This window comes from Macadamia integrifolia, chromosome 10 (genome assembly GCF_013358625.1).
Source record: "Macadamia integrifolia cultivar HAES 741 chromosome 10, SCU_Mint_v3, whole genome shotgun sequence".
Taxonomy (NCBI): domain Eukaryota; kingdom Viridiplantae; phylum Streptophyta; class Magnoliopsida; order Proteales; family Proteaceae; genus Macadamia; species Macadamia integrifolia.
The window spans coordinates 2,703,906-2,716,983 of NC_056566.1; the positions used below are offsets into that span (position 1 = coordinate 2,703,906).

A 13,078-nucleotide genomic window follows, 5' to 3' on the forward strand; every position below is an offset into this window, starting at 1 on the left:
GTACTTCTTTTAGTCCCATCTCGCCATCCCAAGAGAGAGAGAGAGAGAGAGAGAGAGAGAGAGAGAGAGAGAGAGAGAGAGAGGCATAAAATCCCCAAATTATGGTTCCATGTCATTTTTTTTGATGGAGAGAGAGAAACCTAATAATTACTTCCCCCTCCATAATTGTTCATTCCCTCACCACCCTCCATAACTCTCTCTCTCTCTCTCTCTCTCTCTCTCTCTCTCTCTCTCTCTCTCTCTCTCTCTCTCTCTCTCTCTCTCTCTCTCTCTCTCTCTTCATATTTAATTTTGTAAATCTTCCATTTTGAGGGAAATTATAGAGATTTAAATATGCAGATATATATATAATTATTATTATTTTTTTCATCTTTCATTTTGAGGGGTTTTTTGGTCATTTGGAAAAAAAATTTCGTAGATGTCAATAGTTTTTTTGTCTTTTTGAAAATATTTAATAATTAGGAATCAAATCTCTTCATTATTTGGGGATTTTATTATTATGACTTTACAAAAAATAATAATAATAAAACGTGGAGCACAAAGGTGGGGGAGAAAAAATAGGGAGATTTAAGGAGGTAATTATGGAGAGATTTACAAAATTAAATATGGATGGATATATATATATATATATATAGAGAGAGAGAGAGAGAGAGAGAGAGAGAGAGAGAGAGATTGATTAAGGAGGAGTAATAGCAAGAATTACTTCCCCCTTTCTCCTCCACATTGAGAGGGAGAAATCAATTTTTTTTTTTCATCTTCCATTTTGAGGGAAATTATAGAGATTTAAATATGCACATATATATATATATATTTATAATTAATTTTTTTTTTCATCTTCCATTTGAGGAATTTTTTGGTCATTTGAAATTTTTTTTTGTAGATGTCAATGATTTTTTTGTCTTATTGAAAAAGTATGCCAAAGACAGAGAGTACGTACATTTTAATAATAGTATGATATAAAAGATTAATTTTTTTATTATTTAAAAATAATATCTTAATTATCTTTCAAGGAATGCTAGCAGTATAAACGAGCATAACAAAGAACTCTATGTTGGACATGCGTGTTCCTGCCGACACTCTACCAATTCACTATCTTTTTGTCTACACAGGCATAAAAAATTATAGCATTCCTCTTATCTTCAATTGAGTGTAACCAATGGTCCAATACATTAGCCTCACCTCATTCCACTTGAAATAGACAAAACCATAGATTTCTCATTAGGTGACCTTTATATTTTAGACCTTCATTCCACTTTTTTTTTGGTAGAAACCTTCATTCCACTTGAAATTGGACAAAACCATACATTTCTCATTAGGTGACATTCTCTAGAGGGGTTTGAGGGCTTTTGCACCCAAAAAAAAATGTACTATTAAAGTCTAAATTGCTTGGCCCACCTTGTATTATACATTTCCTCCCACAAATGTAGCACTCAAACCACATAATTTTAACAGTTCTCTACAATTAAAGAATTATCAATGAACTAGCTTTTGAAAGCCTTTCCTTGACCATGTGTCATAATGTTTAGGATTAAGTTTTATATTTGCCTTATGGATGTATAACCTCTAAAAGGTCCAAAACTGTTAACAAAAACCATCATGTGGGCCAACCAAATCTTTGATTATATAACTGTATATCAAATAAATAATTTTCTACCAAATATACAATCTTAATTTTAGCTTCCTCTGTCCTGTGCCCTTCGCAACTTGGATTGGAGGAAGAAAAAAAAAAAAAGTTATGATCCTATGAACTAAGGTCCTGTCCATTCAGCTCTTCCGAATTAACAAAAGTACCATGGAACCCGTACGGAACCCTTCTAGGCAATTTGACGGAGGCCTCTTGTTTCATGGTCGAAGCATTCACCACCACCAGCTCCGACCTTTCCCTCTTCTCATCCCTAACGAAACTCATCACGTACCCATCATCTTCTTCAGCTGGTCCCGGCACGAAACATGGTTCACCGCCAAACCTCCCCTCACCGTACTCAAACCTCATCACCTCTCCGGTGGCCAAGTCCACCTTCGCCACTCCTGAGCACTTGGGCCATGGGTCTGCAATGGCCAGGTAAGCGTACCTCGTCTTCCGCCCCAAAAGCTTCTTATTGACTTGACCAGCCTCTAGGTTCAACCCGGAGACAATCTCACGGCGACTGGATTCGCCGGTCGTTATGTTCAACCGGATTTCCGATAAAACACTTTGTAGCGGTTCGTCCTGTTCGTTGAAAATTGAGTCTGCTGGAGTCATGCATGATCCAATAACGCTGACAATCTTGTCACCGTTCGTTGAAGTCTCCTCCCATGCGTTCCATAGGTGGAAGCAGAAGCAATTTGGCACGTCGATCCAACGGATTCTGGACTCGTCCGTGTCGTACTTGGGTAGAACCCCGAACCGAGAGGTCTTGGTTCGGTCGAAGACAACCGGGGATTTGCCCTTTATCATCTCGGTTAGCTTGAAAACCACTTGATGATCAGGGATCACTATGGAGTTCTCTGTGATGGCGAAGTCGTGTATCATAGTGGGTTGTTCGAGTGAGATTGCAACTTCGGGTGACTTCCTTCCCTTTTTGTTGAATCTGAAGCACTTGAGGTAAGGTTCTTGACGATGTCGTAGCTGAGAGAGAACAGCTCACCCGTTTTGGGGTCCATCTTGGGGTGGGCAATCATGGAAGACTTGAGCTGACCGGAGAAGTCGAACCGGCCAACTGTCTCGAGGTCACCATCAGCCGTGATCCTGACGTGGTAGGGAAGGTCATCCTCCGACATGGCGAGAAGGCGACCGTTGAGGTATACAAGACCCGCATTGGCAACGCCGATGCCCTGGCTGGCATTGACGAGACCAACCATAGCACGTGCTTGCAAGAGCAAGAGTCTTGCGATGCCGGTGTGGCCATGAAGTTCTCCGATAGGCTTAGGAAAGAGTTGCTTCCCAAATGCCGATTCTTGCATGAGTCGTCTCGTCCGGGTGTAGCGGCAGCTGTAGCTAGCTCTATTGCCGTTACTGTTTAAGGAGACAGCGTGAATCATGCCGTCGCCATCGAAAAGGTGGTGGCCCCCGGATGGTGCGAGCATGGGGTTGGCCCCGTTACGCACATAAACACCATTAAGCCCGGCCGGGATATGACCCGCTACCTGCAAATCGTGCTGAACCGGAGTTTCTGAGACAGGAGCGAAATTGCCAACGATTTGGACTGCAGGGTCGACTGTCTTAGGGAGAGGGTTCTTCTTCTCGGACTCTGCGATGAGGGAGGTCTCCACAAGGTCTAATAGGGAAGCCGCTAGTTTCTGAAATGGGTTTAGGACGGGAGGGTAGTTGGGTTTGGTTAGGACGGAAGGGAACGGTGGTTGTGGTGGTTGTGGTGATGGGAGTGAGGATTTTGGTTCGCGCATAGGCATTGGGGCCGGCCTTGTGATTTTTATTGAGGGCGTCTTCTTCCTCGGTGGTGGAGTTACGAGGATTGCGGAGAAATCCCTAATTCTTTTAGTTTGAGCTTCACAGTTTGGGGCAAGGGGGTTAGCAGAGAAGCTCAGACAGGCTTGCATGGCTGCTGACCTTGGTTTGAGAAAAGGGAGTGTGTCTGTGTTTGTGGAAATGGGGTGCGAATGATTTATAGGAAATGAAAAGAAAACGTGCGTTTGGGGCGTCAGGATCCTTTCCACATACGTGGTGTCCTCCAAGTCAGACACCTGTCCTCATTCAATCGAAAGAAGTTTCTTATAAAGTTGAAGCAATTTTTGGGATTGGGAGTATTCAGCGTTCCAGCTGGGGTTGTGGAGGGATTGACACTTGTAAACCGAAGATTTGAAAATGGAGTTCCATAATTTGTATCCCTCTTGGGGATCCGTAAATCATACCTGAGAAGTTTGGCGGTGAATGGGGAAGGAAGAGGCACGTGTGAAAGCGATTGGGGGAGGGGTTATACATGGGGAGCTCCATGCATCATTTCGATACTATTGTGGGTGACGCAGGAGACATAAATCGCCAAAAGAAAAAAGAACTGTTTTGAGTCATCAGGTTTGGTTAAATACAAGTCGGGGTGAGAAACCCAGTTTTTGTCTTTTCTTTTTTCTTTTTTTTTCAAAGGAATAACATAGTTTTCTAACCATGGTTAAAGACTAATCGTTGTTTGTTTATAATAACGTATCATGACAGACTTGACCGTTATAAGATGGTTATGGCTATTCCCTTAACCAAACAACTGCAGATGAGTTGTCTACTCATTCTTGAATAGATAGTTCAGAGCTCTGGTCTCCTATGCGAAAATCGTCTGCACCGGTTGCATTGATGCAGTGAGTATTAGGTGATTGGGAACCTCTTAGGGTGCATACTTAGATGCTCTCAGCTATCCGATGCTCGTCGCACCTCACCACTCACTGCAGAAGATGTGGACTTTGATCTCCTCTCATTGCTTGGGAGCTTAGTATTTCATATTCTATTTCCTCTCACTACAACTAGCTTGGGACTCTTATGTTAAATCCAGATTATCCCAAATTCTTATGTTGATGTAGTAAGATAGGCCACATCAGCTAAGAGTATGTACATCGCTGAAGGTATGTGCATTGTTCTTCTACATTGCGACCAACATACCTCTAATCTTTTATGGCCCAATCCCCTCCCTCAAAATTTCATTGTTGAGGCTTGAGGAGAAAGCACCCACCCCAGCCCGAGCAATCATTTTATGTCGCACTACATTGGTGAGGTGAGGATCTGGGTGGCTGGGAGCACCCGGGCACACATCTCGAGTTGCTCTCAGCCGTCTAGATCCTCACCACACTAGTGCAGTGCGGCAGAGGATTTTTATACCCCCAACCCCTATGGGGCCATAGAATTTCTTAAGGAAAAATTAAAAAATTACTCAAAATTGAATTTCAATTTATTAAATTACCCATCCAATCTTTTGATTAATCAAACTACTCAACAAAAAGAGGGGTACTACAAAACTACCCAAAACATTGCTTTTCTCTCAACATCAATGTATTTTTGGACACTTTTGCCCCTCTCCGTCCAAGGCAATACTCAGTGTAGTCCCACGGCTAGGGTTTTAACTTCTCTCCTCTATGATCCAAAGTAGTAGAACGCACTTTTCTCCTTGTTATATGTTTTGTTGATTTCATTACATTGTTGAAGGTTTGAATTACAGGATGCCTTTGAAAGACAATATTCAATCATTCATGTCTAAATTACAAAATCTTAATATAAATTAGTTAAATCACTAAGTAATAGAAAATGAGAACTAAACCAATATCGTTCACCGACGAGCCATGCATTTCGACAAAGATTGACGCAACCATAGGTGCCATTTTTGTTTAGACAGCAATAACCTTCTCTTACAACCTTAATGGAGATGTGTTTATCCGTCTTCACCTTCACAATAACTTTCCCAAGATAATGGGGAGCTTGTGTGCTTCGTATGATAGAGAGAGTACCAAAGTCTCCTTGTTTTATAGATAACCACTCAATGCTCCATAATGGTTGTGAGTTACAGGAAACATATCTATCACATTCATTCAGAACCCCTCAGAAGTAGGAATCGACAAGATCTATATAGAATTTAGGCGTCAATGTCTTAGTCAACGAATCAACAATTATTAGACTTGTCTTTATGTGAGCTATAAACACCTCTTGTTTCTGAACAACTTCCTTTACAAAGTTATACTTCACTCCAATATGCTTTGCTCAACTAAATTGCTTGTCATTCTTGGAGTATTACACAACGGCAATATTATCGTAATACATTCTCAATGACTTCATGATGGTATCGACTACCATAGCTCAAAGATAAAATTCTGTAACCAAATCGCTATAAGCATGCCATAAACTATGCTTCTATGGTAGAAGTAGGGACATAAGACTGCTTCTTGGATTTCAAAGAAATCGTCCCTCCAACAATTAGAAAAACATAACATGATGTAGAATTCCAACTGTCGAGGCACCCAGCATATCAAAGTCCAAATATCCAATCACATCCAACCGATCAAATGCTTTGTAAGTAAGCATGTATTCTTTTGTTCCTTGCAACTATTGCATCACTTTTTTTTGTTGCACTCAGTGATTCATACGAGGAGTACAACATTATAGTTAATGTCTGGGCAAGTATAAATCCTAGTGTACATAAGGCTCCCCACAACAGAAGAATAGGGAATGTCTTTCATCCTATCTCGCTAAATGATTCTATGGACACTGGCTCTTATCTCCTTTAATCATAGGAGACACATTTGTTCTACAATTATTCATACCATATTTCTCTAGTACATAATTGATACAAACTTTTTGTGACAGCCAAGCATTCAATGAAATTATCACGATATATCTCTTTGTCGATCACAAAAGAGGCCAAGCCCATATCTTTTATTCAAAATTCTCAGAGAGAAATGGTTTTGTACCCTTTAACAAATCAAGAACATTATTGGCAAGTAAAATGTCATCCACATACATGACCAAAAATAAAAACTTGCTCCCACTAACATTTAGATATATACGCTTGTTAAATGTGTTCTCAACAAATCCGAAAGATACTATAATATGGTTGAACTTAAGACATCATTGTCTAGTAGCTTATTTAAGTCCATAGATGAATTTCTTTAATTTTCACACTAGACCTTCCTTGCCTTGTTCACTGAACCTCTCAAGCTAGTTCTTGTAGACTTTGTCCTCTAAATCTCTATTTAAGAATGTTATTTTCACATCCATTTGGTGAAGCTCCAAATCATAATGAGTCATCAATGCTAAAATGATTCTAAGTGATTCCTTCTTAGTTACAGGAGAATAGGTCTCATGATAATCAATGTCTTCCTTTTGAGTGAAGCCCTTAGCAACTAGTCTAGCTTTATGTTATTCAACATTACCCTTCAAGTCATGCTTGGTCTTAAATTCCCATTTACAACTAATCGCTTTTGATCCTAAAGGTAGTTCCTTAAGCTCCCATACATCATTATCACTTATGGATTCATTATGTCTTTCATGGAATCTATCCATTTATTAGAATCATTTTCAATTGTACCATGTGAAAAACTTAAAGGGTTATTTTAAGTTTGATATCAAATTTTGATTTTTGGAGACACACTAAATTGTCATCTGGAATGACAGACCTCCTAAATCTTTGACTTTTTTTTTTTTCATATTTTCTATTGAGGCACGTTTTCAATGTTCTCAATGATGACTTCCTCATGGAGCGGTACATCCTCTATAGTTTTTTGTTCCACAAGATCATTATTTATAGTGATTTGTAAGAGAATAATCATATATGGATATATATATATATATATATATGAGTCGAAAGAGAAATATAAGACTCCTCAAACATCACATTCTATTTTTATCACTCCTACTAATGTTGCCATCTTCTAAGAATCTAACAATTGATATTTTACAATCTTAGTATTATATGAGGGTGCAAAAAACTTGAATCCCTTTGACCATTGACAGTAACTAATAAAATCACAATTTATAGTCTTAGGTTTGAGTCTCCTTTCATGGTGGTTATATAGTCTAGACAACTTCATATGTGTAAGTGCCTCCAACTAGGTTTCTTTTCCTTCCATAACTCATAAGGAGTTTTAAGGACTGACTTATTAGAAACTTGGTTCAAGACATACACGGTTGTTTTCAAAGCCTTACTCCACAAAAACATAGACAACGTCAAGTTGCTTATTATACTTTGTACCATTTCTTAAAGGGTACAATTGTGTCTCTCTATAATCCCTTTTTGGTTCAGGCGTACCAAGAAATGTATATTGGGGAGTTTATACTCTTTGATTTGAGGAATCAAGCAAAAGGTCCCTCACTTTGTCATAAATCTATATGTTTACTATAGTATTCACACCCTCCATCGGCTCTCACAGTCTTAATCTTCCTATCTAATTTATTTTCAATTTCAGCACAGAATGCCTCAAAGACATCCTTAGCTTCAACATTTTCCTTTATTAAGTAGACATAAAGGTACCTAGAGCAATCACTGATACATGTAATGAACTACCTTTCACCTATTATGCAAGAGCCAAAAGGTCCATAAATATTAGTTCGAATTAATTTAAGATTGCATCACTCCTTATGACAACTATATTTCTTTCTAGGTTGCTTTCCTTAAATGCAATTTAGGCAAGTTCCAAAGTCAGTAAAGTCTAGGGCATGCAATCCACCCCCCTTCATTAACATTTCCATTTTAGGTCTAGAGATATGACCTAAGATCCTATGCCACAAGGTAAAGGAATCATTATTGTTAGATTTACATTTACATCTAGCATTCACGTTTAGGGAAAGAAGGGATTTCTCATAATCGGAGTTCAAATTCAATTTATAAAGGCTATCACATAAATATCCAGTAAAAACTAGAACATTATTTTTAGAACCATTCAAAATAATGTTTCTAAGACTAGATCCCTGGCAATCAAGTTTAGAAAAAGAAAAAAAGAAAAAAAAAATTCTAAACATAGAGGGAACATAAAGAGTGTTCGTTAACTTCAGTTAGTATCAGATATCTATAACGAGTTTGTAAGTGATGATCGCTCGAACTTCAGACTCCATCCGGTTCTCTATATAAACTACACTCTCACTTGGATTTGTTCTTCGGATTGTAATGAACCCCTGCAAGGAATTTAAAATATGTATAGTGGCCCCAGAGTCAATCCACCTTGTGTTATAAGAAATATCAATGAAGTTAGTTTGAAAACAAACAAGGATAAAATTATTACCCTTTTTTTCGAATCAAGTTTTATGCTTCTAACAACCCTTACGAAGATCTCCCACCTCCTTGTAAAAGAAACATTTCACTTTATTAGAGTTCTTTTCCATATTGTCATTCTGCAGATTGGTTGCTTTCTTTTTTTGTGCAATCCTATTGTACTTTTCTCGCTTTTCTTTTATGTGAAATATAGTTGTCAGTTTGGTTTTCTTTCTGTTGCTTCTTTCTCATTTCTTCATGAACACATATGTTTTACAACTTATACAAGGTCCACGTATCTTTGTTCGTATTATAGTGAATCTGGAATGCTTCAAACTTCTCAAATAGAGATGTGAGAATGAACTTTATGAGAAATGCTTCACTTATTATCAATTTGAGCAAGTCTAACTCTATTGTCACATTTTTCCTCTTCATTATATGATCCCCTACACCACTTTTGTAATTATATTTCATTGTTACGAGCCTTTTCATCAGAGTGCATTCCAAAGACTTATCAGCCAATATAAATCGACTCTTAATAGCCTTTAAGAATGTGTTTGCATCCTCAGAATCAGTGATTGAATTATTTATTTTCATTCTGATTGGCATCCTTAAGTAAAATCGAAAAATTCAATTTGATTGTTTTCATTTCTCATGTTCATATTTCTCAGCATCAATAATATACTCAATGAGAATAGTTATTGGTTTGTCTTTGCACAAGCAATAATCATGGTCCATGACTATTAAATAGTACTTGAGTTGCTCATGTCAATTTGAGAACTTTGAGCTAGTGAGAATAGGGATAAAATGTAGAATAGTAATAGGTGTTGGTCCCACTGGAAGAAAATAGAAATACAAATTAATTTTAGAAAGAACAACCTATTGCATTATTACAATCTATCATTTAGGATCAAGAGTGTACTAACATGCCAGTGGTTCACTCAATGGATGTTCAAAGATATACTTAGGGCTAGACAATCTATCTACACATTCAAGCTAAGATATATACCATTGGATATTCTGATTTTACCTTGATTGCTAGACTTAATAATTTAACTTAATACCCTAAATCTTTTATCTATGATTGATGTGATTCTCATATGTATCTAGAATTAACTCCTATGATCATCACAACCAAAGGGAATATGCACCTTTGCATACCCACATTTGACTCAATTACATGTTCGAATATCCTAAACTAGTTACATTGTTATTTGAGATGTGTTACTGTAATATTTAGGAATTACAGTAATCACATCTGGTCTATGATTCTATGACCTAATTAAGATCCTGCCCTTTCAGCTCCTCTGAATTAACAAAAGTACCATGGAACCCGTACGGAACCCTTGTAGGCAATTTGACGGAGGCCTCTTGTTTCATGGTCGAAGCATTCACCACCACCAACTCCGACCTTTCCCTCTTCTCATCCCTAACGAAACTCATCACATACCCATCATCTTCTTCAGCCGGTCCCGGCACAAAACATGGCTCGCCGCCGAATCTCCCCTCACCGTACTCGAACTTCGTTACCTCTCCGGTGGCCAAGTCCACCTTCGCTACCCCTGAGCACTTGGGCCAGGGGTCTGCAATGGCCATGTAAGCGTACCTCGTCTTCCTCCCCAAAAGCTTCCTGTTGACTTGACCAGCCTCTAGGTTCAACCCGGAGACAATCTCACGGCGGCTGGAATCGCCGGTCGTTAGGTTCAACCGGATTTCGGTTAAAACACTTTGTAGCGGTTCGTCCTGTTCGTTGAAAATTGAGTCTGCTGGAGTCATGCACGATCCAATAACGCTGACAATCTTGTCACCGTTGGTTGAAGTCTCCTCCCAGGCGTTCCATAGGTGGAAGCAGAAGCAATTCGGCACGTTGATCCAACGGATCCTGGACTCGTTCGTGTCGTACTTGGGTAGAACCCCGAACCGGGCGGTCTTGGTTCGGTCGAAGACAACCGGGGATTTGCCCTTTATCATCTCAGTTAGCTTGAAAACCACTTGATGATCAGGGATCACTATGGAGTTCTCTGTGATGGCGAAGTCGTGGATCATGGTGGGTTGTTGGAGTGAGATTGCAACTTTGGGTGACTTCCTTCCCTTTTTGTTGAATCTGAAGCATTTGAGGTAAGGCTTCTTGACAACGTCGTAGCTGAGAGAGAAGAGCTCACCCGTTGTGGGGTCTATCTTTGGGTGAGCGATCATTGAGGATTCGAGCTGACCAGAGAAGTCGAACCGGCCAACGGTCTCGAGGTCACCATCAGCAGTGATCCTGACGTGGTAGGGGAGGTCATCCTCCGACATGGCGAGGAGGCGACCGTTGAAGTATACAAGACCCGCATTGGCAACGCCGATGCCTTGGCTGGCATTGACGAGACCAACCATAGCACGTGCTTGGAAGAGCAAGAGTCTTGCGATGCCGGTGTGGCCATGAAGTTCTCCGATAGGCTTAGGAAAGAGTTGCTTCCCAAATGCCGATTCTTGCATGAGTCGTCTCGTCCGAGTGTAGCGGCAGCTGTAGCTAGCTCTATTGCCGTTACTGTTTAAGGAGACAGCGTGAATCATGCCATCGCCATCGAAAAGGTGGTGGCCCCCGGATGGTGCGAGCATGGGGTTGGCCCCGTTACGCACATAAACACCATTAAGCCCGGCCGGGATATGACCCGTTACCTGCAAATCGTGCTGAACCGGAGTTTCTGAGACAGGAGCGAAATTGCCAGTGATTTGGATTGCAGGGTCGACTGTCTTAGGGAGAGGATTCTTCTTCTCGGACTCTGCGATGAGGGAGGTCTCCACAAGGTCTAATAGGGAAGCCGCTAGTTTCTGAAATGGGTTTAGGACGGGAGGGTAGTTGGGTTTTGTTAGGACGGAAGGGAACGGTGGTTGTGGTGGTTGTGGTGATGGGAGTGAGGGTTTTGGTTCACGCATAGGCATTGTGATTTTTATTGAGGGCGTCTTCTTCCTCGGTGGTGGAGTTACGAGGATTGCTGAGAAATATCTAATTCTTTTTGTTTGAGCTTCACAGTTGGGGGCTAGGGGGTTAGCAGAGAAGCTCAGAGAGGCTTGCATGGCTGCTTGTCTCAACTTTGGCTACTGCTGGTCTTGGAAGTCAGTTGGTCTTGGACTCTCGGGTTTGAGAAAAGGGCGGGTGTGTGTATATGTGTGTCTGTGTGGAAACCATACTGATAAGTGGAGGGATGGGGTGGCGAATGCTTTATAGGAAATGAAAAGAAAACGTGTTTTGGGGGAGTCAGGATCCTATCTACGTACGTGGTGTGCTCCAAATCAGACACCTGCCTTCATACTATGGAAAAGAAGTTTCTGTTAAAGTTGAATCAATTTTTCATTTTCACTTTTTGGGGTGGGGACTGGGGAATATCCAACTTTCCAGCTTCGTTGTGGACTGATTGACACACGTAAGGTAAATATTTCAAAATAGAGTCTACAAGGAATCTGCATCTTTCATGGAATTTTTTTTTTTTTTCTTCTGTCGCTCGTGGGGATTTGGATTTTCTACGCATAACAGGGTATCGTGTATGTAACATTCATAATGTTTTGGGTTGGGTGTGGTCACCTTGGACTCCATGTCTAAGCGTTTCTGACCGTTAAATATGCGTTTATCATGTTGTACTACAAAAGAATCCAATCTTTATCGTGGAAACTTGAGAATAATTTCTATTTTAAAATTAAAATTGATTTCTTTCTTACTCTGTATACAAGAATATGGTTAATTAGATGGCAAAGCAGTACTTTTATGTTAAAAATAAAATACTATCATTCTTTTTTTTTCTACAAATTTTTTCACCAGTCACCACAACTATGCCCTATAATCACATTATCAGCAGCATAATCATCGTTGCTAGTATCACCATTACTGTATGTTGCCACCACTATCATGCCAATCAACCCATTATGACCTCACCTTTGCCCTCATCACCATTACCCTTTCACAAAAACATATAAAGAATCTATTCTTAGAAATTAAACTAACAAATGATTTTTTTTTTTAATTTTAAATTTAGTGCAATTAAAACAATTTCAAATTCTTGACTAAACACCTATGTTATTGACTATTTGAAATGAATTCAAAATAAAAATAATTGGGGGAAGGGACAATTGTGAAGGAAGAGGCACGTGTGAAAGCGATTGGAAGAAGTACATGGGGGCCCTTGGGGGGCCTTCATGCCGTCATATGGTACTATTGGGGGTGACGCAGGAGACATAATTGGCCAACCCCACCCACCTGGTCCAGTGAGTCCAGTCCATTTCACGCTGGGGGACGACGGAAACCGGGAATCCCATGTGACGAGCACCACCAGGTTCCTCCACAGCCGCCCAGCTCGAAAGTTTGTTCGGTACTACTTTTTCTTCCAACATCGCCCCTGCTTTTCCTCTTCCTCGTCGGTTCTGTCTGTTTGGTATTTTCTCACGTG

The 13,078-nt window shown here is 40.0% G+C and overlaps 2 protein-coding genes across 2 annotated transcripts; both read right to left on the bottom strand.

Moving 5' to 3' along the window:
- Positions 1-1,741: 1,741 nt before the first annotated feature.
- On the bottom strand, positions 1,742-3,495 carry LOC122091560 (9-cis-epoxycarotenoid dioxygenase NCED3, chloroplastic-like). Its single transcript, XM_042661571.1, is given in 2 exon segments — positions 1,742-2,590; positions 2,593-3,495. Coding segments are annotated over 2 exon segments (1,647 nt in total). The 5' UTR covers positions 3,391-3,495.
- A 5,999-nt stretch (positions 3,496-9,494) lies between these two features.
- Positions 9,495-11,810, bottom strand: LOC122091177 (9-cis-epoxycarotenoid dioxygenase NCED6, chloroplastic-like). The gene has a single exon (XM_042661025.1). The coding sequence runs from the start codon at positions 11,712-11,714 to the stop codon at positions 9,933-9,935; it is 1,782 nt and encodes a 593-aa protein (XP_042516959.1). The 5' UTR covers positions 11,715-11,810; the 3' UTR covers positions 9,495-9,932.
- Between the last annotated feature and the right edge of the window lie 1,268 nt (positions 11,811-13,078).

Coding starts and splice junctions, on each gene's coding strand:
- LOC122091177 (XM_042661025.1), bottom strand. CDS start 11,714: ATGCAAGCCTCTCTGAGCTTCTCTGCTAACCCCCTAGCCCCCAACTGT.